The 24,730-nt window shown below is 43.0% G+C and overlaps 1 protein-coding gene across 2 annotated transcripts in view; it reads left to right on the forward strand.

Annotated features, from left to right (window-relative positions):
* LOC139345809 (solute carrier family 66 member 2) overlaps positions 1 to 23,101 on the forward strand; it is a 28,613-nt gene extending 5,512 nt beyond the window's left edge. For both annotated transcript variants that reach the window (XM_070984653.1, XM_070984654.1), the window contains 2 exons: positions 9,831 to 10,047; positions 20,744 to 23,101. In XM_070984653.1, coding sequence (XP_070840754.1) covers positions 9,831 to 10,047; positions 20,744 to 20,954 — 428 coding nt within the window. In that variant the 3' untranslated portion in view covers positions 20,955 to 23,101. The remainder of the gene's footprint in view (positions 1 to 9,830; positions 10,048 to 20,743) is intronic.
* Positions 23,102 to 24,730: the final 1,629 nt, after the last annotated feature.

A 24,730-nucleotide genomic window follows, 5' to 3' on the forward strand; every position in this document is an offset into this window, starting at 1 on the left:
TGTGAATGCACAGCATCCTTTAAATGGCTGATTTATGCAAAGTCAAATGCTAATGACGTTTAATTGATGTTGTCTTCTAACCAGCTCAAATCCTACTTTGAACACTGGTAGCCGCAATTTCAACAGGAGAAACATTGTCTGCTTAACACACACATTGTTATCTGTCTTTGTGTGTGTATATGTGTGTGCGTGCAGCTGTGCGTTGAGGCAGATCTTGTCTTTTCACCATCAGCAGTTTGATGTTGTTGAAAGGGTTCATCAGTATGATTTTTAACTATCGATGTAGTTACAGTTCTTAGTTTGAAATAATAACCCAAATTGGGATCAATAAAGAAACTGTCCAAGTCCAAGAAGCTTCCTGAGAGGATAATGACAATAAATTGATCCTTCTAAGAAGTATTGTGTGTATCCAAAGCCCAGTATATCTTATCCATCTGTGCCATAGAGCTTCTTTGTTGGTCAAAACTATTAAACCTTATTATACTTATATTATACCTTCAGACAGACCAATGCATTTGTTGGTTTTGACCTTTTTAATGAATTCGTTGACAGATCCGGCTCACTGTGAGTGCAAACTGTCATGCTGTGGTCAGTGATGTCACAGCATGAATTGCTCAGCCGCTCACAGGCCTTTTTCACAGCACATATTTTGACTCGTCACTGTTGGCAAAGCATAGGTGTAATAACGACGTGATGTAAAAACATTAACGACAGCGCTGCTTGATTCATACGTCCTAGTAAATACGCACTCGCTTATGGCAACAGTCGTAATCAGGATTATTTTGATCAATCCTGGCATCACAAGCATTTATCACAAATACTCATTGACTTTGGAAACATCATGCATTTGTTGAACAAAAGAGAAACACCACACTGAACTCAAAGGATAGATTGAAAGCTTAGCTGGTTGACCCAGTTCTCAACAACACACAGCACTTACTTCATCCAAGCAGGTTTTTATTATGGAGTGAGTTCACACTGGAAAAGTGACAAAATAAGTGTGCTTAACAAACGTCAGTGTGGGCTGTGAGCTGTTTGTGTGCACTGCTGTCACACAATGCAATGCACAAAGGAAATCTAGGGACGACTAACCACTGCAAAAAATATTAAATCATTACTTTTTTTTGTTGAAGTTTAACTGACGGTACCATTCTAAGATTGAAGTTGATGTTTGATGATGTGCATGTTGTATTATTCCCTTTTTGTATAAAGTTGTTAAGTATGTTGATACTGATTCTAAAACACAGAGTTTCTAATAAGTATGCACTGTGGAAGTAGGACACAGTGTTAGTGAAGAAGGGGCTGTTGTTCCTGGTGTGTCCACTAGATGGCAGTAGGAAACAAATATTTGCATGATGTGAGATGGCACATGTATTCTTGGCTCAGTGTGTTGTAATATATAAAAAAAATCTTCTTCTTGGGACTGACTAATGGACACTAGGTGGCTTGGTATTGAAGTGCTGTTTTGTATCCTTTTATTGGATGTTTTCAATCATTTTAGGGAAAGCAGGAGCAGAAAATCAGAGCCAGTTTTCACAGCCTTCTGTGGTTCAGCCTGCTTGTCTGTTTCTGACATCTGGCATCAGCTGTTTTTGCCCACATGTTGACGCCTGCTTGTCTGCGCCGGGGGCTCGAGCCTCTATGAACGGCCATCGATCAGTGAGCTCTGCCAAGCGTCATTAGAACTGACAGAAAGCGATGTTCTTTCATCGCAGCTTTGCTGGTCTGCGCTGCTTATTGATCCGCTAGTGGAAATATCAAGCATAAGCATGTCAGTTAACGATAGAAGGATGAAAACACCCAGGTAGAGGAGGGAGAGATGAAAAAGTGCTTTGCGGTGGTTAGACACGCGGCATCACTTAGAGGCCTGGAGCTACTGTGGTAGGTGTCAGGGCGGATGCAGCAACGGAAAAGCAAATGATAGAGTTAACAGAATAACATACAGCACCAAACTGGTGTCAGCGTGCAGCTGTCGGGTGGAACAGCTTCACATGGTAGCTTTCTGCAGTGACTCAACATAGTGTTTAGTCAGCAGGACAATTCTCAACCTATGCATTTCTTTGATTATTCAGCCTGTTCCCTTTTATGTCTAAGCCTTCATCATATGTATGCGTTGTGTTGTCATAGGAGCACAGCGTCATTATCTCACCAGGTGCTTCCATCAAACAGCTGGCCTTTTGTACCCAGAAAGAAAAACACAGTGTAGCCGACTTTTAAAAGAACTTCCTTGTGCAGCTGAAAATATGTGACCGACTGTGAACATTATATGTGGAGAAGCTGTACTTCATAATGTGTAATTCGCTGATAACATCGTGGACTTGAGAGTATGCAGAGGCTCAAAGACCGCCTGTGGCGCCTCAATCACATTCACAACTGGGGCAGCTGTGGCTCCAGAGCGGTCGTCCACTAATCAGAAGGTCGCTGGTTCGATCCCTGTCCTCTGGCAAGATACTGAATCCCAGTTTGCTCCCGATGCTGTGCCACCATTATGTGAGTGGTTACTGCTCCTAGCATTGTCGCCTCTGCCACCAGTCTGAATGTGTGTGTGAACGCTGGCTTGTGTTGTACAGCGCATTGAGCGGTCAGGAAGGTTAGAAAAGGATAAATGCAGTCTTATTACAGTGTGTCCTTTGTTGTCAGCTGTGTAGTTTTACTATCCGGACGGGAGAAATCGTGGCGTTACAGCAGCTCGGTGTGATTTATGTAGAAGACTGCCTGCTGCAATCCTTTAAGGAGATTAAAAGATCGGATCATTTGACTGTGTCACAATCTGAAATGCTTGCGATCACTCAGGTGGAGGTAAAAGGGTTTGGAAGGAAAAAGTAAGATGGAATATTTGTAGAAAAAGTTCTGTCGGTGGCGGTGGGGAAAGTTTCACTTTGTCTGATGTGTGCATGAGGCAAACTTTACTGTTAGTTATTTTGAGGACCTGAAAGAGGAAGCCATGATTGGATTTTTCAAAAATCTCCAGCAGCATTTAAATGAGAGCCATCAAGCAGGGCTCTGCTCTGTGATTGAAAATCCTGTATGCAAACTTTCAGGCTGCGGTTTCAGACTCTGGGCGAGCTCGCCTGTTTGCTTCGGAGAGGCAGCAGCTCTTTCTGTCACAACCACATTCTCATTCACCTTATCTCACAAGTAGTTTTTGGCATTTCAGCTGTAAGGAGCCTGTGGATGGAAGTCTGGGAAGGGACACAGGAGACAGTATTCTCAAAAAGGTCCACCATATCTGCTTATCCTTCATGGTCCTGGAGCCAGTCTCAGCTGACCCTGGACAAGTTGCCAGTCAGTCACAGGGCTGGCACCTAGAGACAGACAACCATTCACTCTCACATTCACACCTATGGGCTGTTTAGAGTTCCAGATAACCTACCCAGCTCGTCTTTGTGCACACTACCTTGTTGTTGTGAGGTGAAAGAGCGAACCTCTGCACTGCACTGCAAAGCAAGTCAGCTACCTTCCTTTAATACCTCATATCTCTGCATGTGGATGATGTACTCTTCTGAGACCTCTCCTGGCCTCGGTAACCGTTGCAGATTCTCCTCCGTGGCAAGTCTTGGATGGAGCTGAACGCTGGCATTCTGTTCTGTCATTAATGATAGACGCCAAGCTCAAAATAAAATTCTGTGAAATGTTCCATTGCTTTATTTCCAGTCCATTGCTTTTTTTTTTTTTCCAAAATCGCTAAGCAACCAGGGAAGTAAATTTGCCAAATCATTAAAGTTTTGCATTTTCAATCAATCAGAACTTTTGTGGTGGAATGCAGACGTAAGTGTTTTTTTATCGCTCCCATTAAAACTGTTGCCTCCCTGATCTAAATGACTGACTCTGAAGATAGAAAATCACAGTTGAAACTTTTGGACAACTGGCTTATTGGAAAAGCATCCACAAATTGATTAGCTTTCCCACATAAAGTCAAGTCCACCCCTGCACTCGTTGTGGCTCGCTCAAAGACGGATCAGGTGGATTTCATCAAACCTGCAGATATCTTGATTATGTCACAATGATTGAGTGATACCGCAGAGATGTCGGCCTAACAGCGCTACATGGCAATACAACAGATTTCACTTTCTTTCTGATGTTTGGTTATGGCTCATTGCTCTTTCTGGTCCCATGAGGGTCTGTACCTGTGCCTTCATTGGGTTTGTCAGCTCGGAATAAATCACCTTATGCTGTAGGTGCAGTTATCTGCCCCCTCAGGGCGGGTAGAGACCTGGCTTTTAGCCTCAGTCCTTCAAGAGAAGAAACATAGCATGGCGTCAAGGTGGCAGGTCAGAAAAGTTGCACTGTTTTGGCAGTGAAAGCCTATTAGTCATTGTGAAGTACCTCCCTGTCTTAGACTTCAGAAAATGAAGCTCGTTGGAGTCTGAGGTTCAATTTTCCGGGTTGTTATAACCGCCTTTCACAATAATGTCCCTGCTTCTCCCACGGGTGCTTTTGAGTGACAGCAAGTCATTGTTTCAACTGCCCCCATAGACAATTCCAGGACCCAGCTGAAGTTTGCAGGGAGCAGCTGGTAAACAAGAGACTGAAATCTCTAACTCTGACCTGTCTCTTCCTACACATGTACCACAACTCTGCGGGACTTCAAACCGAGCCGTGCACAAGACGTTTGGCCACCACAGGGAATCTATTGTATGCAGCTCCAGCCTGTTCCCACACAGCGCTGCCGCGGCTGCCACACAGCACAGGCATTGAAGAGGGGGAGCAGAATGCCCCGGGATACACGAGTGACCCAGCAAGTCAGAATGTACAGCTGACGTTCAGTACTGTGATAAACATCCCATCATGGTCAGCGTGAAATGATTTGACACGCCGCAAAATGTTGTTTTTTGCATTTTGCTGCAGAGTTGAAAGCAGATTAGCGTGCATCTTCAAAGCCTGCGCACACAGGATTAAGAGATGATGACACTACAGTGCTGGCGTGAAGGAACGTAATTACTAAAACATGAGGCTGAGACGAGGCCTGCACAAATAATTGAAACGCATGTCAGCAGCACAACCTTTTTTTAGTCACAGCCAAAGGTGTTCATCAGAACGGCGTTCTGTTCTTTGCAGAGTCCCTGGCCACCGAGTGAAGTTGCAAGACCGAAAAAAAAAAACAACATCTTAAATTTCAGCACAGAAGAAATTTCATGCATTATCTCTCCTCCTCCACTCCCCACGTTCTAACAGCAGAGACTGGGGGGGGGGGAGAAGTGAAGAAGTAGGGCTTAATCTTTTTAGTTTAAGAACTGAAAATGGAATCTTGTAGATGATCGTGCTGCGTGAATGTGTCGCAGAATGATTGTTCAATACTGGCCAGTTTTAGAACAAATAAAAGTCGTAACTCAAGAAGTTTGAGGCGAGGTGTTGTTGAATATGATTTAGGAAGGTAAGAAATGATCTACATTTACTAATTCAGTACAGTTTTTAGGGGCAAACTACTGTTTAATAAGACTTATCCCAATGTGGAGTTAGCAAACATATGCTTGTGTACTGATTCAGTGGGCGCAGACCAACACTGTTTTTGGCCACCTGACAAGTCCAGTACTCGCTCCTCTTTTAGCTGTGTTTTCGGTGCTGTTTCATGTGTTAAAGCTAACACGCTAACACTGTTTCATCTAGCCTTGGTCTGTACTCCATCTTCTAGGTCTGCTGAGGTAGAGCTAACAGTATGTAACCCTGTGAATGTTTCCTGATATCTACGACTGTGTGTGTCTGTTCTATAGCCAAGCTGGAGCCCAGTGGAATCATCACTCGAGCCATACGTTACACGTGTCATATGTTCAGTTTTGTGGGGGGGTTTATTGATGATTTCAACGTTTATATATAAAATCAACAGATGGACGTGTTAACAAATGAACAGTCATGCTGAAAAACTAAAATAACGCAAAAAAAAGAAGAAGAAAAGGTTTGTTGGGTAGTTACCTTCTTAGTAGTGCATCCATTCTCACCGTTTCACCCAGATCCATTGTCCTTTCTGTGGTCTTTATCAGTGGTACGCATCCTGAAAATTGTCCATTTCTCCCACTTGTCTTCATCTGTGCTTCTTCAGTCTCAAACGATGTATCAGTTTCTCCATTATGTAGATTTCCTTTACTACCTCGATCCATCGGTCCGGGGTGAATGGATCCACTTTACCCCATGTCCTTGAGGCGCAAGCTATTAACAGTATTTTGACCAGATACCTGTCCCCTACTGCCACATGTTCTTCAGAAGAATTAGAATTACACAGATGGAGCGCCATGTAGCTCATAGGGAGATCATATCCTCGTAGTATCTTGCAAAATGTTGTATACCCATGCTCCACTCTCTGCAGCGTGGTGTATTTATGTGTAAATGTTTGCTCTTGGCCTGCACCACATTTTTTCCTAGGTTGTTTGCACGATATTGCGTCTTTCTGTTGTTGTGGCGTGAACTGCAAATGGAGGACCAGAAGTGATTTTCGGCATAGAAAGCACTATGACACACACTCACAATGCTGATGTTTTGCGTCATTTACGGTGGCTCAGATCGAGACAGTTGAACATAAATAACGCACCCTGTCTTGTTTTGAGACGATCCACGTCTTTAGTGAAGTTTCAGCAGACCTTTGCAAGTGGTTAACCAACCGTAACGCAAACGTTAACATTCAGCACCGCGGCGCTGAAAGTTATCTGCTCGACAGTCATCCCAGAGCATTTCGGTACCGAGAGCGTCGATTGAACAGTTTCTGAATGAAGAGGTAGTTGTTATATCTGCTGCATCAATAGCAGTTGAACAATCACCGCTCTTCATAACGTAAGGCTCACATCAACATATGTTCAGACTTTCTGTTTATACCTTTCGTTATTTCATCTAAACTTGCCATCCATTGCAGTTTTCACTTCCGGCCCTCCGTCTGAATTTTGTCACGTGACTGTGAACAACCTGTTCCCTCCACACGTTTGAAGTTTGTCAATTCTTATCTGAAATTCTTATGGTGAACTTTATATATATATATATATATATTTAGATTTAGCTGAATGCTTATTTGTCATCGATTTGTGACACAGTGTCGATATAATTCAATTTTTTCTTCTTTTGTACGACCAGATTATAATCTGGATCACACTTCTGTTTTGATTTCCTTCTCATCGTAGTCCCCGAGTTGTAGCTACCTACTGAATTCATGCTTACTCAAGTCATATTCATATTTTATATTGTTGAAATTCTCCAGCCCACCATCCTTCTCTAAAGAGGATGGGGAGCGAACCCCGAGGAGTAGTTAAGTGTTAGTATCTGTGTCTGTGAATATTCATTTTGTATCCCAAAAGGTGTCCACAGGATGTGATTTATTCAGTTGTTCAAGGAAGGTTATGACATCACCAGCAAAGAGCCATGTTTTATGTTCCATGTCTTTTACCGTAACTCCTTTCATTTCTTTGTTTTATGTTCTGTTTTGTGTGAAATATGGAGCTGCGCATGCCTTGAGCAGGCAGGTTGGTGTTGAACGCTGCTCTGTTGCCCCTGATTGCTTCCCGCTGTGTTTGGCTGTTATCAGGCAGCGCCAGCCTGGTGCTAGTTGGCCCAGATTCACAGTCCTCTGGCTCTGTTGCCAGCAGGGCTCCACAACCACACCAGGCATCTGCAGCCACAACACCCACAGAATAATAGACTGCTGTACAGTCCACATAACAGCTCTCAGAGGATATTCTTATCGTTGATTATACTCAGATCACAAATACATGCCCTGTCGTGCCTTTTAAGAGCAGTTTGCTTGTCTGTTGTTGGACGCTGTAAGGCTGTAAGGCATGGTAAATTTAGGTGTATGGAGTGTGTGGTGGGCTGTCACAAGGCTGTGACCTGGTTTGAATTGCTCTTTGAGATTTATGCGGTTACATTTATGGGATTTGTTTAACTTGTCTGTGAGAAAGGAAAGATTAGATTGCCGTGCACATATACGTGCCTGCCATGCATATTCATGGAGAAATGCCATCTAAATGTCAGAATCGGCCACCATTAATTCCTCTAATGAAACAATATTTCATGACATCATGAGCTAAACGCCCGCTTTCTTTCACTTCTGATTTTATCAAGTCTTGAAAAACAGCAGATTTGCTCATTTTGGGATGGTATTTAGTGGTGAAATAATTCCAAGCAGTGCTTTTTTCCCTTTTTTGTTTCGCTTTATCTACTGTGCAGGCCCTTCTCTGGAGGCCTATGCAAGCCTATACAGAAGGCCTAGATGTGCCTCTCAGATAAAGAGAGCCTCATTTAAACGTGATTAAACGAATCGGCTCTATCGCATTTGAGGCTTGTAGAAATCCCATTTAAGATACAGCAGTGCGGCAACATCTTTCACTCACAGCCATGATTAGATTCCCATGATAAACTCTCGCACATTAAACCAGCAGCTGCTGTTCATGCGTGCTTTTTCACTGCCGTCGTACCGTAAAGATATGTGGCTTGTGTAGAGGAAGTCAGAGGTAAAGATCAGGTGTAGTCAGGTATAGAGTACAGGCATCAGGTATAGTTAAACCAGTGCCTGAGGCAACGCTGCAGCCTCGAGAACATTAACACAGTATGATTAGTGTTGGCTCTGTTGTTTCTTACAGGAAGCCAGTGTTGCTGTAATCACATTCATCTAATCATTTCCTTGGGGAAAGGGCGCACAGGAGAGGTGTTAGGGCAGAAAACAGGGCTTAAATCATTCATCAGTGTCCAGATTCCCACCCAGCCCATTACAGCTGTGTGGAAGATGCTGTAACCTTGGCTGTCACCCTCCCTCAGGGGCTTTTCAGCACCTTCACTCTTCCTCACAAAGCCTCCTCCCACAAGACCCTGAAGTTAGATGCTTCTGTTTTGGTGAGAATCTGAATGAGTACGAGTCCAAATCACGTGCAGTTCAGACAGCCTATTTGCGGCAGTGACATATAGTTTTTTTTTTTTTTTCTGACTACGCGAAGGGGATTGTGGGAGTCGTGTGAGGATTTGCAGCTCGGGTGTGAAGTTTGTTAAAGGTGTTCACAATTATAGAGTTTTTGCTTGCTTTTATCAACTAGATAAAGCTCCAAAAAGAACAGACGGGATTGGTAGATAATTATTTCCCACAGTGCTGGAAAGTGAGACCGGAGGAGAGCGGGAAAGTATGAAGAAGACATCTCACAGCAGACGAGCTATCCTGAAACTGAAACCAGAGTTTCATACACTATCAAATTAAAAGTCCAACATTTCAATACTGATGACCTTTTCCTCCACGCCTTTCCCAACATTTCCTAATATCAAAAATATTTTTAATATTGACAGGCAATATAAAATGCATATTATAGTTCCACTTGTTTATGTAAATTCTGACATTTCTACAGATTAGAAATCTTATTGGGCACATCCATGCTCTGGACAGGATTAATTGCCATGATGCAATCAAATGCATCATTTTTCATCCTTTGCGCCTGGTAAAAGTCCATGTCAGTAGCCACAGACGACAACTGACCACACAATTATACTGTCAAATGGATGGACTGCCCCTTTCAGAAACACAATCATTGCCATGTTTGTTTTTGGCACAACAGCTCTACTTCAGTTTTTTTGTATGGATTGAATATTGCGTCCTCCAGGGACCACAAACTAGACTTTGGACAAGTTTGTTTGTCCCCAAAATTCACTTTGGAATGAAACTCTTTCACTGTGAAGTGTCTGAAAAAGTAGTCTCCTGTCTTTTTTTTAGAAGCGCTTTGCTTTTACTGCTTTTAATTCCACAGGATCAGTGCTCATCAAGTCCTGTTTGTGTTGCTGCGCCAGAACTGGCCAGCTGGTTTGGAAAAGTTCTCCCTTGAGTGGCTAGCTGTTAAAAAAACGTCCATTTCCATTTTGTCATGCACCTTTAGACTTTGACTGGAATCACTTCTGGTCGTGGAGTCACTTCGTGGACTACTTGCAGTGCGTGCTGGCCTTCACGCTGGTGGCGGCCTACATCACCTACCTCCTCCTGGACTCCGCGCTGTTTGTGGAGACCCTGGGCTTCCTGGCCGTCTTCATAGAAGCGATGCTTGGCACACCGCAGCTCCACTGCAATTATCAGAACAAGTCCACAGAGGGCATGAGGTATGGCATTCATCATTTCATTTTTGTTTTTCATCATCTGCCCCACTCTTTATCAGAAATAACCAGTCAAACGATCAGTGGAGAGGAGAGTGGTTTGATTATTGGTCCCTCACACTCATTAGACTCGGTCACCGGATGTCAAACAGGCAGGTAAGCATTTTTAACCCAGCTGTGTTTCTCCATGTGCAAACAGCCGGCGTCACAGTGTGTTTCAGGTGCTCACGTATATCCATTAAGAGCCATAAAACTGAGTGCGATGGAAAACAAGAGGGGTGATGGAAACGGAGGGTGGTGCAACAATGAGCACCTCTGCAATTTTAGAACTGAGCTACTAGCAGGACGCACGGTTTTGCTCTCTCTGACTGTGTGCACATCACATTTTCAACATCACAAAACATTCAAACAAAGTCTTGCAGGTAACACGTGAGGCTCATGTAGGCTGATGTAGGAGGTGAGTGTGGTGCAGCGGCTCTGCAGGTTTGCTGGACTGACACTGACCAGGCAGAAGAGCCAATAATGCATCGCTCACATTCGCAGGTGAGACGTAATGAAGGAAAGACATCAGTGATGATAACGTTGAGTGTTTAGAGAAACATCTATAAAGCAAGGAAAAGCATGAAACACATGACAAATTCATATCGCTCTCCACCCTAGTTGTGCTTTCTGATTGGTTGGTTTGTAGATGTGGGTCATAGCAGCAGTCACATTGTGAGAATTTGCTCCTAAATTCCTGACGCTGTCAGAATTAAGCCGCAGGCTGTCTTTGGTCTCCAGACCTCCAAATGGGCCATTTGGTAGACGTGTGTCTCCTGCTGTATACACACTTTGAATGCTGAGAGGTTATTTACACTCACTCCTTCTCTCTTCTCAACTATTTGGGCCTCATAATTTAGCAACAGTCAATCAGATGCAATCAAAGCAAAGCTGGTTGCGTCCTTCATTAATGATGATATCTTTATCCTGATGAGTGCTGTTTTATTTATGAGTGCCACTTCCATCGCGGGCAGCTCTGAGGGTGTGTTGTCCTGTAGTGCGCACTTGTGAGTAATGGCTTGTCTCACATATGATCATTAACACTGACACATGCTCATTAAGTATTTCTGACACCTGTCGAACAGGAAGTAGGGACGGGGCTCCTGGTGACTATTGATTATGCTAACATGACGGTTTGCTCTCTGAAGCTGAAAATGAAAATCACTGTGGTAATGAGGGATTCTGTATCTGTTGCTAATGTATCATTTTGGCTCATTAATGGTGATTGCATCAAGTCTGAGGCTGTAATTATAGGCTTTGACGTAAAATGGTTTTTTGAGCCATGGAAACTGCTTTTCAGAACAGCATACACAACCTCAATTGTGTAAAACCTGCAAAGACCCCAACAGCACCACGTGATTCAGAGTGGATGTGAGGTGAAAGAAATAAGATAAAAAGAAATGTTCAAGTTGAAAAAGTCATTGAAAAGATGAAAGTGATAACGTATGTCCTAAAAGACTGTCCACAGAACACACAGGCCTGATAAAAAGCTCTCACAGTGTGTGTCCAGCACCAGAGCAGTGTGTGTGTGCGCCCCCCACACCTCTCTGCTGGTTGGCTTCCTGCAGCCGACAGATAACAGGACTCCAGCAGGGCTGCCTGTCCACTTAACCGGCCATGACAGCTCCCACACTGGGCTTTGCCATGCCCTCTCTGTCCCATGCCTTACAGGCTTTTATTTTGTTTTCGTGCTTCCCAACCCTCCGACACTTGCTCTGCTCCCTCATTGTCCACCCAGCTGTCTAAATGATGTGCTTACATGTCGCGTCCACCCTCAGGCACTGCTGCATCGATAAGTCTGGTGGATTTCATCATTTACTGTGTGATTAACTAGTGTATCTGACTTTTCGGTGGCCCCCAATTTCCATGACAGCTTTGTGGTTTCTGTGGTTTCCCAGAATGCATTTCAGCAAACCCCCAGGCAATGGTTGGACACATGTTTTCAGTCAGGGTGGACATATGAGTATATATAGATATGGATAGTAGCATGGGAGAATGTCAAGGATCACAGCTGTACCTTACAGGCAAAATGCAACATTTCTTGTGGTCGCAGTGCATTCTGGTCAATTTCGGCTACAGTAGAGGCATCGGTGTGTTTGCCACATCCATGATGGACTTCTTCCTGTATGATTATTTGAAGCACTTTTATTCTGCAGTCCTGACCATAAAGCCCAAGGATTGCCATTGATGTTTTAGGAAGAGCCAAACAATTTTCTGCTCAGCAGCAGCAGCAGCAGCAGCAGCAGCAGCAGAAAGTGTCAACTCTGCGGTCTACCTTTGACCAATTACCCATGGGGATATAGCGCACCTACAAGCAGCACAACGATGCAGGAATCCAAGACACACTGGCCAATCGTGGTTTTGAATCACATACAGTATTTTTGTGTGGATTTGGTCATAAATGCTTTCCAGGATTTTACACTTGAAGTTTCAATGTGCATAACTTGCTAAATTCTTATCGTAAACATAGCTGGTTTGGCAACATTCTTACTTTTGCATACATTTTTAAATAATTTTCTCTCATTTCTACCTTTACAAAGGGATTTGGTTCTAACCATTTTATATTAAAATGCAGCAGTCATTAAGATTCAGTGATAAACATATACAATGCTGTGCTGCTTTGGTAAAGGCATCACAGTATGGGCGGTGAAAAAAATCTAAATGTCGAGGGACATCACAGGTTGTGCTGAGAGTTTTGCAAATCAAAATTCCAAAACAGCAAATTGTAAAACACATTGCAATACCCAGACAGCATGAGACATGAAGTTTCGTGTCGGCTGTGCCTGTCAGGTTCTTTGTCTTACCGTGCGTCGCGTTCAGCCATCAGCCGGTGCAGATTGAGCTGCCACAGAAGGCAGAGGACATTGTCATTTCCAGTTCTGTTTATTGTTTGTGTCCTCTCCTCCCTCTGTACAAAACCTGTTGAGTCTGGCAGGCTGTTGCTAGGTTACTTTACCTCAGCGCTCAGTTCAAGGTTTCTGTGTGTGTGTGTGTGTGTGTGTGTGTGTGTGTGTGTGTGTGTGTGTGTGTGTGTGTGTGTGTGTGTGTGTGTGTGTGTGTGTGTGTGTGTGTGTGTGTGTGTGTGTGTGTGTGTGTGTGTGTGTGTGTGTGTGTGTGTGTGTGTGTGTGTGTGTGTGTGCGCGCGCAGGGATAGGAAGCAAAATCCTATAAAGTGAGACTATTTTGAAAGCTGTGCAGTTTTTTTGTAATGGAAAATATTTTCTTTTAAAATATATTAGCCCCAGACTTTGGTGCAGAGTGACATGTTGACGGTATTTTTAAGCAGAATGAATGAATTTGTGTTCGTGAATGAGTAAGCGCACGCATGCATTTTGCAGAGACAAAAACAAACAGGAGAAGTAAAGCAGAGGGTCCTGTCGTGTTTGTGCATGGAAGAAGAAATAATCAGATTCCACGCAGCTCGTCTGTGGGCGAAAACATCACGCAGACTTCCTCCCGGTTAATGACCCAGCCGGTGTGACCCCACTCCAGTGTCAAGACAACTTCCAGTGCTTGCATACAGTAGGAAGCTTCGCCACCTTGTACACCCTCCCCAGCAGGCCGGGGATGGAGTCAGGGGAATGAATCATACTGGCTGTCGTCAGTGTGTGTGCACACCAGTACTGCACCATGACACACTGTCAGACAGGCAGCAGCAGAGCTGTTTTTAATAATTCAATATGGATGGACTTCAGGGGGAGGTGATGAGTCCTGCGTTGGAGGTGTTTGTCCCACGAGGATGTAGCTGAAGGTATTTGGTATTTGTCTGGTGTAAATCACCCCCAGGTTCTCTGTTAACCTCACTGATGCTGCTTGACACCACTAACTGCTCTATTACCATAACAGGTCTTTCGAGGGTTGCTTCAGTGCCACCCATACATTGTGCATGTTTTGATAGTAGTATTCCCACTCTTTGGCTCCTATTTATTTTCTCTGGCTTAAGATAGCCATGTTTGATTTTGTTTATTGCCTTTCAACTTGTTTCACCTGTGGCTAAGAACCACAGGCAGAAACAAACTATCCCCCATATTTAGACTGAATTAGTGACACCCACTTCCTATTTTGTGCCACATGGCAGTCCAGTTCTTGAGCTTTGTGCTCAGGGACCCAGGGGCCCTGGCCTTTTTGCAGACTCTGATTATTACACTGCACTCTGATGCAGTTATCAAGCCCAAACAGCGAATATACAGTGACTGGCAGCCCAGACCTCTCATTTTCCAGCTCATTTGAACCTTTGAGGAACGGAGAAAAGACAGAGCAGAACCTTTAAAAGGACAAGAGTCCTGATTCATTGAATTGAAAACAGATATCCAGCAATAATAAATGGAATTATATGAAATCTGCTGTGGAAGGCCAGAGAGACTTCCTGTGTTGTCTGGAATTAGCTTGTTTGCATGCCATAATTAGTCACCGCAATTTGTCTCAGACATTCATTTGAATTTTAATTGGTTTTCTTGCTTTTAGTTTAAAAAAAAAAACTAAGGGCTGGCTGTGTTATTATGGTCCAATTCTCAATTCCTATTATTTTTATGTTGTTGGTTTTTTTGTTTTTCATTGACTTAATTTAGAAATCATCTTGAATCTTTTGAACGAGTTGAAAGTGGATTTTGGACCAAGTGAGACCATCTCAGCCAGTGCTTCTGTAAATACAGATATTTTATGAGGGACATTAGGCAGATGAAAGGTGTGTGCGCAGTGCGTGGGTGGTGAAAGGGGGTTTTGAAGTTAATAGTTTTCAGGCTGCTGCTATTATTAGATGGTCCGGAGCTCGGACAGCCAGTGTTACATGCTGATACTGACCAGCCTGCCATAAAACAAATAAAATACAACACGCAGACGAACACAAAACAGGGAGATGGGACGTCCAGACAGCCAACTGCAGCCTTTTAAGGCTGAGCAGCATCCCAGTATGCTAGATAAGAGTGCCAGAGCCTTATTTAGCCTGCAGACTGCTGTCCACACACACACACACACACACACACACACACACACACACACACACACACACACACACACACACACACACACACACAGCCACGTGCTGGGATGGATCTGTATTGACTGCTGATGCGGCCGGGCCGTCACCCCTGTGGCCGAGTGCACAGTGCTGCTGTGTGTGACATGGCTGCAGAACAGAGCAGCTCTGGCTCCCTGCAGCTGGAGAACCTTGGGAGCATCTGTCCCACCCATCCTCCCTTCATGTGCTCACATTCCTCAGGGGGCTGATTTCTCCTCATCAGGGCAGATGGAAATAATCTGTTTGTTTCTCGTCCTCCAGGGGGAAAATCCTGTTGAGATTTAGCAAAGGATGTGAATCTTATTTTGTGAGTGCAGCGTATCTCCATTTTTTTGTATGCTGTGTGTCTTCTCATAAAACAAATTACACAGAATTAAGGGAAGGCAACAGACAATACTGATGATGTAGGCTGAGGACACAAAGAACTGCAAAATGAATTTCAAAAAAGAGGCATCTACTCCATGAAACAAAAGAAAAACTAATCTAAAAATTCTGTGTTTATAAGAAACCTATTGCAAGTGCTTCATCCACAAAATGATTATGTTACGTGCACAGACCCTCAATATTTGAACAAAACTGAATGAGTTCGAGCAAAGGCACACTGAGAGTTTCAAGTCCTTGCCAATATTTGAACAATGATGCATACTTTTCCATCAGTATTTCCAGGTCTATGTGAAATGAGACATTAAAAGACCGTCAGGGTCACCCCTCACAATCCAGTTTTCCCTTCCACCCCTCTTTAAAGGACACGTTCACTTTTTTCAAGTGTCTTAAAACATACACACATGTCCATATGTACATGGAGTGTTTCGCATTTTCAATTTTTGCACTTAAAAACTTGAATGGAAAATCAAAAATAGCAGCAGATGAAAACATCAGGTCTGTGTGGAGCGATGAGGAGACTACAACCTTCTTTCACAAGGAAGGATGAGGCGAGGGTCACCACTTCGTGAAGCTCATGATTGCATAAAGGATGGGGTTATGCAAACAGTGCAGAGCTTTATTCTTCTTATCCCATCAACAGCGTTCCTCCCATATACCTCTCCTCTGAGCTCCATATTAATTCCCCTGGTGATACCTCCCAGTTTAAGTCCAAGTCTAGAAGCAAACCGAGCCACAGCTAAGTTAAGATTAAGAAAAACAATAGTCTGGACTGCAGAATTCACTGAGTCTGTTATACATATATGTGTGTGTGTGTGTGTGTGCGTGCGTGCGTGCGTGCGTGCGTGCGTGCGTGCGTGCGTGCGTGCGTGCGTGCGTGCGTGCGTGTAGATATAGATATAGATGTAGATATAGATATAGATATAGATATATTTAGATTAGCTAAAAAGTGTGTGTATAGATATACTGTTAACACTCTTTCTGAACTGCACACATGCTAACAAACACAAATCTCAAAATGAAGTAATACCAGCCTTTATAACTTTATTAACATCAGCTCATTAACACACAACAATGGTAAGGTGATGACATGAAGTATGAATTTCACTTTGGTATTTAATGTAACTTAGATGTTGTATAAACATAAACACAGGACTGAAGAAAAGAAAGAAAAAACAATTTTATCCAAAAATAGTTCCATACAGATAAACAGCAGTTTTGTTACAGGTTGTGATGCCACAGTGTTTACATAGTTGATTGCTTTGATTGGACAATGCTACAGATATTTGCTGGCTCGTAGTTGCTGAGAATTAAATGCACAAACTTAGTAATGGATTTAGGAATAGCCCGTACGGCTCAATCCTGTCCAGCACTTGCGCTGTAGAAATGTATCATCCACAGCAGCTCCACTTCCCTCTCGTCAATATTATTCTGTCAAAGTGTTTTTTGTTTTTTTTTACTCTGAAACCCATCCAAAATGCCTATAGATGCCACTTAATTCATCTCGTCTCATAATAGCCCATACTATAAATAAACCAGTCTGCTTTAACCTTCAATATGTCTTTTCTGTACTCAAAGCAATACAGAAACAAAGCCGGTGCTGCCGTACAGCACATCTGCAGTGTCTGCTCCACCAGCATCACTTCATTCCGGAGCGCACCGTGCTTTCTCCCTCTGTATGTGTCTCTCAGGAGACAACAAATAAGTAGCCAGACATGTTTGCACCTTGTTCCCAGTCCCCCCTGTGTTACCTCTTATTAGGGAACCAACACAGGACTTGATCAAACACTAATCCTGCCTCTCTCATCATTACCTACAGGTTCATATCATCATAAGTCAGACAGCAGCAGCTGAGGGGGCAGCGGGAAGAAAGGGAGAGAGGAGTGTGGAGGGAGGGTCTCTTCCCACAGAGCTAACAAGCTCCTTACTGAGAAAAAGAGTGTGAGGGTGGTAGGCAGGGGGGAGGCGAAAGCACAGGTATAAGAGAGGCAAAGGCGCCGGTGGAAGGAGGTGGGAAGATGAATGGACAGGCAGGAAGAGAGAAGCGCTGGAGAGAGTGGGCTTATGAAAAAGAAGAAGTATGCGAAAATGGAAGCCTGAAGGGACACTCCAAGATGCTGCAGGGAAAGAGCCGGAAAAAGTCAGAAGAGAGTACGAGGAAAATAGCAAGTTTGCACAGATTGGCCTTCCAAATGAAAAGGGTGGAGGTGAAGCTGGAGGCATGAATAATGCATGAGGAGATTTGGCTGTGAGGCTTTTCCCCTGACGTGGTGCGACATGTTGGGGTTACACTCAGCTCTGCTGGGGGGGGGGCACTGGATTACCTCTCATCCATCCTTTACATCTGTTAAGAGGCTTACAGAAACGCAGTGAATCTGCTAACACAAAGACTCATCCTCGTTCCTCCACCATGTTTCACCTGCTGCAGGAATCCAAGCTCTGCTCTGTTTCAGCACGTTCCTTCACGCGACACAATTCAGCTCTGCATTTATGGGCGGCACTTGACCCCGCCATGGATTAATGATTGTGACCCTGTTATGAGATTACAGCTGTGATTGATCTCTCTTACATCAGAGGAATATTAAATTGAATGCATACCAAATGTGGTGAAATAGCCTCCGGTCAGCTGTTGAGCTGTCGAGAGAGAAAAAGCATCAAACCAGCTAGACTGATCTCTCCATTACTTCACCACACAACTGTAAATTCTCATGCTTCAATTGAAGGCTCATTTCATTTGAATTACAAAACAAACAATTACACCAATATGTGATTGTTGAACACCTCAATGCAAAAGCATGAGCATTAATCTGCTGCTACCACAGCCTCCACTCAGCTCCCATTCTGTCCATGAATTCCAGGCATATTGAACACTTGTCAACTTCACAATTTGCATCCAGCGCCAGTGTTAAGTGCCAGTGCAGGAAGTAGTGCGGCCTGTATGCAGTCTGGGTGAAGAGCTGTGTGGTGGACGAAAGTTTTTGCTACATCGGTCGTGACATGAGATGTATCAGGGTCTGTGACATTGATTGATCAATCTCATTGTATAGTTCCTTGATCGTTATCAATGGCAGCATGTTTACAAGTTGGAAAAAGTGGAGACGAACAGTCCAGTCAGTCACAATTAAGAGCGGAGAGTCACTGCCGCAAGACACCCAGCTGAAGTGGGTTTGATAGGGTGGTGACAGGTATCTCAAAACCGGGACAAATAAAACCAAAACCATCTTGCTGTACGGTAACAGTGGGGATAAAGCAACCCTTTAAATCCAGTACGACTTGGCTCGGTGACAAAAAGCATCTCCTGCGAAGCTTATTCAAATAGTGCTGACCAACCAAAGCGACACGCTTGAGTGAAAGGATTTCAAATGTCTCAGCATGTGTTTGTATTGTTGTAGGCAGCTTGCTTTCAGAAGCACTTCTGAAGGGTTCTGTGTGTTTATGTGCGCACACGGGTGCATTGTAGACACAGTGCTGGCTCAGTCCTTTCTTTGCCAGCGTTGCCTACACATATCTCTGCCTCAAGCAAAAAAAAACAACAAAAAAAACAGTCAGATACAAGTGAGCTCTGCAGAAGCAAAGCAAGCAGCAGCAGTTTTAATGGGACCTGAAAGGACTTTTAAAGGCGATGTCCCCACCTTTCCACAGTGCAGTAGTGCCCTGTTTCTTTTTTGTTTTTTGTGAGTCTGACCGGTACATAAAGTTGTGTGGTTGGAGCTCAGGGCTTAGTCCTTTCTTTCTTTCTTCTACTCTCATTAGACTCTCTTTTCCATCTCATTACTTCAGTTCACAGTGCTTCCCAGTGCATCGAGAGGACAAAGCTTGTGCCTAAAGTAACTCATCCATCTCAAATCACACGGGCGCTTTTCTTCAGTCGGCCCTGAAACAATAACTTTGTTATTTAACTGTAACTCATTCCCCGGATTGTCTCATGAGCACCTCTGAACAGCCAGCTCAGTGTGTACCGGAGACGCTAGCATGTGTTTCATAGTTAGAAATGTGCCACAGGATGTAACGCTGATGAGACGCCTGCACCCTGAGCACATTCATTATTTCAGTTTCCCATGGCTGCTATTGTGGCAAATTTGCTATTTCCTTCTTGACTGAACTGATTACATTTCTCTGACTCCTCCGAATGTCATTAACATGAGCTCTCGGTGGCCAAATTGAATTTAGACAAAAATGTGTCAAAACTAGGTGAAAAATGTATTTAAGGCGCATTGAAAGGTCTGGTCAAGCAAGATGTGTTGACAAGATGCTTATGCCAAATATATGGAAAGTATTTAATATGAAACCAATAAATAGTAATTATAAAATAAATAATCTCACAAGTGAAGTGATTTTAATTATTAGAACTCTACTATAAAATGTTATTACATCATTCTTATTATGATTTTGTATATTGAGTTTTACTTTTGGACATGTTTTATTTCAAGAATGCTGCCAGTTAGCTTCAGTAATGCCGAAGTAATACTGATTCAACCAAGTGGAGGCTAATTAAACACAGTGCATGCAGTAGCTCTAATCAGTTGTTTTATGTAGCTTAACAAGACTATGCATGCTATCTACCTAACCGCTAACTGGCAGCGCTAGGTTATTAGCTAGTGGAGAGTAAGTGTTTATGGCAGCGGTTAATGTTTGCTAACACAATATGAATAAAACGTGTCGTGAATTAAAAGTGTCTTTGGGAAAAATGAAATAAAAAGATGCTTGAAAGTAACATCCATTTTCTATACCGCGTATCCCTTTCGGGGTTGCGGGGGGTGCTGGAGCCTATCCCAGCCGTCAACGGGCGAGAGGCGTGGTACACCCTGGACCGGTCGCCAGTCGATCGCAGGGCACAAACAACAACCATTCACACGCACACTCACATCTATGGGCAATTTAGAGTCACCAATTAACCTAATGAGCATGTTTTTGGTCTGTGGGAGGAAGCCGGAGTGCCCGGAGAGAACCCACGCATGCACGGGAAGAACATGCAAACGTCGCACAGAAAGGCCCGACCCGGGAATTAAACCGGCAACCTTGTTGCTGTTAGGCACGCACACTACCTGCTGCGCCACTGTGCAGCCCTGAAAGTAACATTTTAGGAAAAAAAAATCTGCCATAAAATGAACTCCATCAAAACTGTTATTTCATGGTTGTTTTCTTAATAAGGTTTCCATGATATAATGAATAGAGTTTGTACAATTTCTGTTTTCATAATGAGTTCGAATAAAATTGCATCAGTCTCCTTTCCTCATCATCCCTCCTCTTTCTCTTTCCTTCCAGTGTCAAGATGGTGCTGATGTGGACCAGCGGTGACACCTTTAAAACGGGCTACTTCCTGCTCACCCAGGCTCCTGTGCAGTTCTGGACATGTGGCCTGCTGCAGGTGTTCGTCGACTTCGCCATCCTGTTCCAGGTCTACTACTACAGCCGCTACCCACAGAAACCCGTTTCCCACACCGTCTCCCACACCACCAGTGCCAAAGCCCTCTGAAAGCCTCTGCAAGTTCCCAGAGGACATGTATACACTCAAACACACCAGTGAGGAAGCACTTGTAGAGGCGCTGTGGGCATGTATAAACATACACGAGTACCAAAGCACCTTGAGATGATGCAGGCTGCTCACCCTCACTCCAGAGTATACATAAAGACACATACACCCCCATAAATAACTCATGAACATGCACAGACACTCTGTGGTGTTGGTGTCTGCAGCGATACCTGAAGCACACTTGTTCCAAACAAACTCAACATTTTTTGCTTTATTTATCCCACTGACTCCTCAATGCGACAGTATGCTTTTGTCTTGGAATGCAGACTTCTAAAAGAATATATACTTCAATCAGCTTGTGCACGTGGAGAGCATTATGCACATGAATATATACAGTCTATAAACTGCAGATGTACACACTGAAAATCCTCAAGGATATGGTGACAAGCTTGTATTGTCCACATTAACTGATGATTGTTGCATGGACCCTCTGCCTTAAAACACATATTCAAACATGGCTTACCAGCAATACACAGTAAATGTATGACTTCATCAAAATCTTATATACGTCACTGAATGTACAATTTTTTATTTTTTTTTTTTTGTAGTTTTTCCCAACTCAGTGGAGAAATGCTGGTCAGTCTACCACTTGTTGGACACATGGTTGCTATGTGCTGTGCCGCAGAGGCTCAATCTTGCGGGATAATACAGGAATCAAGCTCTAAGACAGTAGAGGCAATCAGACTTTACCAAAAGAAGACAAAACTCCAGAGGCTTGGCGATGCAGTGCGCTGGCGTTAAAACTCATGGAGTGATGAGGAAATTGATGTATGTTAAAGATATAAGGGCTGTCTAATGTCTGAAGTGTGTATCACTGGAAGTAAAGTGCTGGAAACATCATCACCATCAAGACCAGTGTTCAGGTGTCATGGGCCATCAAAAGGAGAGTTGCCAAGAGTTTTGGACTGAAGCTCTTGATGACATTTTGTATATAATTTTAATCATTGCTAGCTAGCTACAGCTAACATCTGCACACTCTGTACATTAACTGTTCGGGGCAAATAAGCACAGTCTGCAAAAACACTCCAGTAGTAAACTTTGCACAAATCATCCCAGGCAAATGTTTGCTTCACCGTCAGTCTGAACACAGTTTAAGGACGAAAGCAGGATTATCATGGAATAGATGTAGCTCGCTCAGCAGGTCCTTAAGCGATCATTTTGGTTTATTGTGTTTATTATTACCAATAGAAATTACCGGAATGATCCTTCAAGAGGCGTTCACTTTAAGTTCTGAATACACTTCGCAAAATCATATCTGCACTTCCCATCATATCATTTCTCATAAGAAATGAATTTCCTGGTCAGAGGGAGGAGCAGCCCCACAATACAGTGAACATTTTCTTTGTTATTTTTGTTGTTTTGTAATTTTTCTCTGGGGAGGGAAGAAATGCCAAACCAGGAGGTGTACGACTGTCAGCCCTTCAGTGAACTGTGTACCAGAGCAGACCTGATTCTGTCCTCTCCCTCTCAGCCTCAAGAAATGGAAAGTTCCCTTTTGTTCCAGTGGGACGTAACAGGAGTTTTCTATGAATATTTCTTTCCTTGCTGTTAAATATACAAAAAAAAGGATATGGTGGAATGACTTAGTCGTGGATGTGCACTTTTTTGTGTAGCCACCAGTTTAATCACCCTATTTTTTTTATTATGCTTTTCATAATCTTCAAATGCCAGTGTAAGATAGCGGATGCCTGTACTTTATTCAGACAGTGGTGAGTGTGACAGTTTTATATGGATAATGTGATGCCTGACAGGTACTGTTAAATTCCATGTATTCAATTTAACTTTTTTTACTTTGTGTTTTGTATCACTTGGTTAATTCATTTTAACCAGCAAAGGTATTTTCCCACAGAAACTGCCAACTTTTTTTTGTTGTCTTATTTGTGAAATCCACACAATTAGTTTGTTGATGTACCAAAAATATTATTTCCACTGTTTCTTATGCCATTTTTACTATATTTAATTTTTCTATTAAACTACCAATTGTCCACCTCAGTTACTAAAGACATCCATCAACACTTGAGGCTGTTTAAAGTTTTGTTGTGGATGTAATGTGGCATTGTCATACAATAAAGAGGACACGGAGAGCGCCATGTTTTGCTTGACAGAGATGTTTATGTCAGTTGTCCAGACATCCAGCATTGCTCCCATCAGCGGTGCAGCTCTGGCAGACATCAGTTGTCAAAGGAAGCATAAGCCCCACTGGCTGTGGTCCTTCTTTGGGCTTTGAGCTTATCTAAATAATAAGCTCATAAATTGTATTGTGCTGAGATTTCCCATCATGCTGTCCACTGGGACAGAGAGGAGACAGTACACAGATAATAGCTGTAGATAATAGATGTACCAGCCAAGGGATGAAATTTATATGAATATATACATATACAGTATATATATAAAGCGGTAAACCACATAGCCCCCTAAGTGACAGACATGCATTTAAACTTTATCTCCATTGTAAAGTCAAGGTCAGGAAATCATAAACAAAACCCTCTAAGTAAAAGTCTGTCTTGTGCTCAGTGGCTCAGGAGTTTGAGTGGGCGTGAAAGAGCTTCCCTGCGTGATCAACACAGTAAAATGGCTGGAACTGCCTTTCCCCCTGGTGCCTTGCGCTGTTCACGTATTAGCAGGTGCACCTCAAATCTCTTCAGATGTGCATCTTATCGTCAGCTTTAGCGTCAGATCACATTAACTTGCAAGAACTTCATATATTAAGCTCAGTGACTGCAGTGCTACCTGGAGAGACCCTCTGCAGCTGCTCCATTTTAGTATCTGAGCTTGTGTACTTAAAGCTGCACTATTACTTTTAAATGAACAACAGATTATATGACTATAATTAGGTTAGTTTTATTCAAATGTTTCACTTTTAAAGGTACAAGTTAGATTAGGATAAGGACTAACCAATGTGTTTGGCAAACATAACACTATCTGAGGCAATGAGTTTGGCCCCGAGTTACTGAAGTGTAAACTTTCTCAAATCCAAAAAAGAACAGACGCTAACATCACCCTAAAATTTGACATACAGTTGTAGCATCAGTAGATTTGCTGGCTGTGAACAGTATCAATAACCCTGCAAAAAAATGTACTGTATTTGCTGCAGGTAGTAAGCTTGTTAGCTGGACATGTTAACATTTGCAGAATATATTTGAGTAGATAAACTGCTTAATCAATCCCTACATTTTTGCTGTAGTGCATTTGGTTTAGCTCTAGACTAAAAAAAGAGGCCTCATTCTCTACACTCGTAAGAGACTGTACAGAGTATCACCTAACTACAACCTCAAGAATATCACTTCTGTATGTGGAAAAATGTGAAGCTTACATAAGCTAAATTAGCAACTAGCTTGTGAACATAGTGCAGCATTTAGCAGCTAAAGAGCCAGATATTTTGTTTGGCATTTACAACTAAACCAGAGCTAACAGTTGAATAAATATTGGAGTTACTTTCATGAGGTGGTCAGAAACACGACACCAAATTAAAGCTAATGTTGCTCAATGTCTGCTGGATATGGACATAAGCAACTGAAAGCTAACACCTGTATCCTTGGACAATCACTCTGGAGCATGAATCTGATTGTGTCCTGTCTCTAAAACGTTCAAAATGTCCTCTCACTGTGTTGTTACTGAAACTTTTGGCACTGGAAACGTATTCTGAAGCCATTATAGTCTGTATGAACTGCTGAAGATCACGGCCATAAAGTGAACTCAGACCAGGCTCTAGATTTCCC

The sequence above is a fragment of the Chaetodon trifascialis genome, chromosome 17, assembly GCF_039877785.1.
Source record: "Chaetodon trifascialis isolate fChaTrf1 chromosome 17, fChaTrf1.hap1, whole genome shotgun sequence".
Taxonomy (NCBI): Eukaryota; Metazoa; Chordata; class Actinopteri; order Chaetodontiformes; family Chaetodontidae; genus Chaetodon; species Chaetodon trifascialis.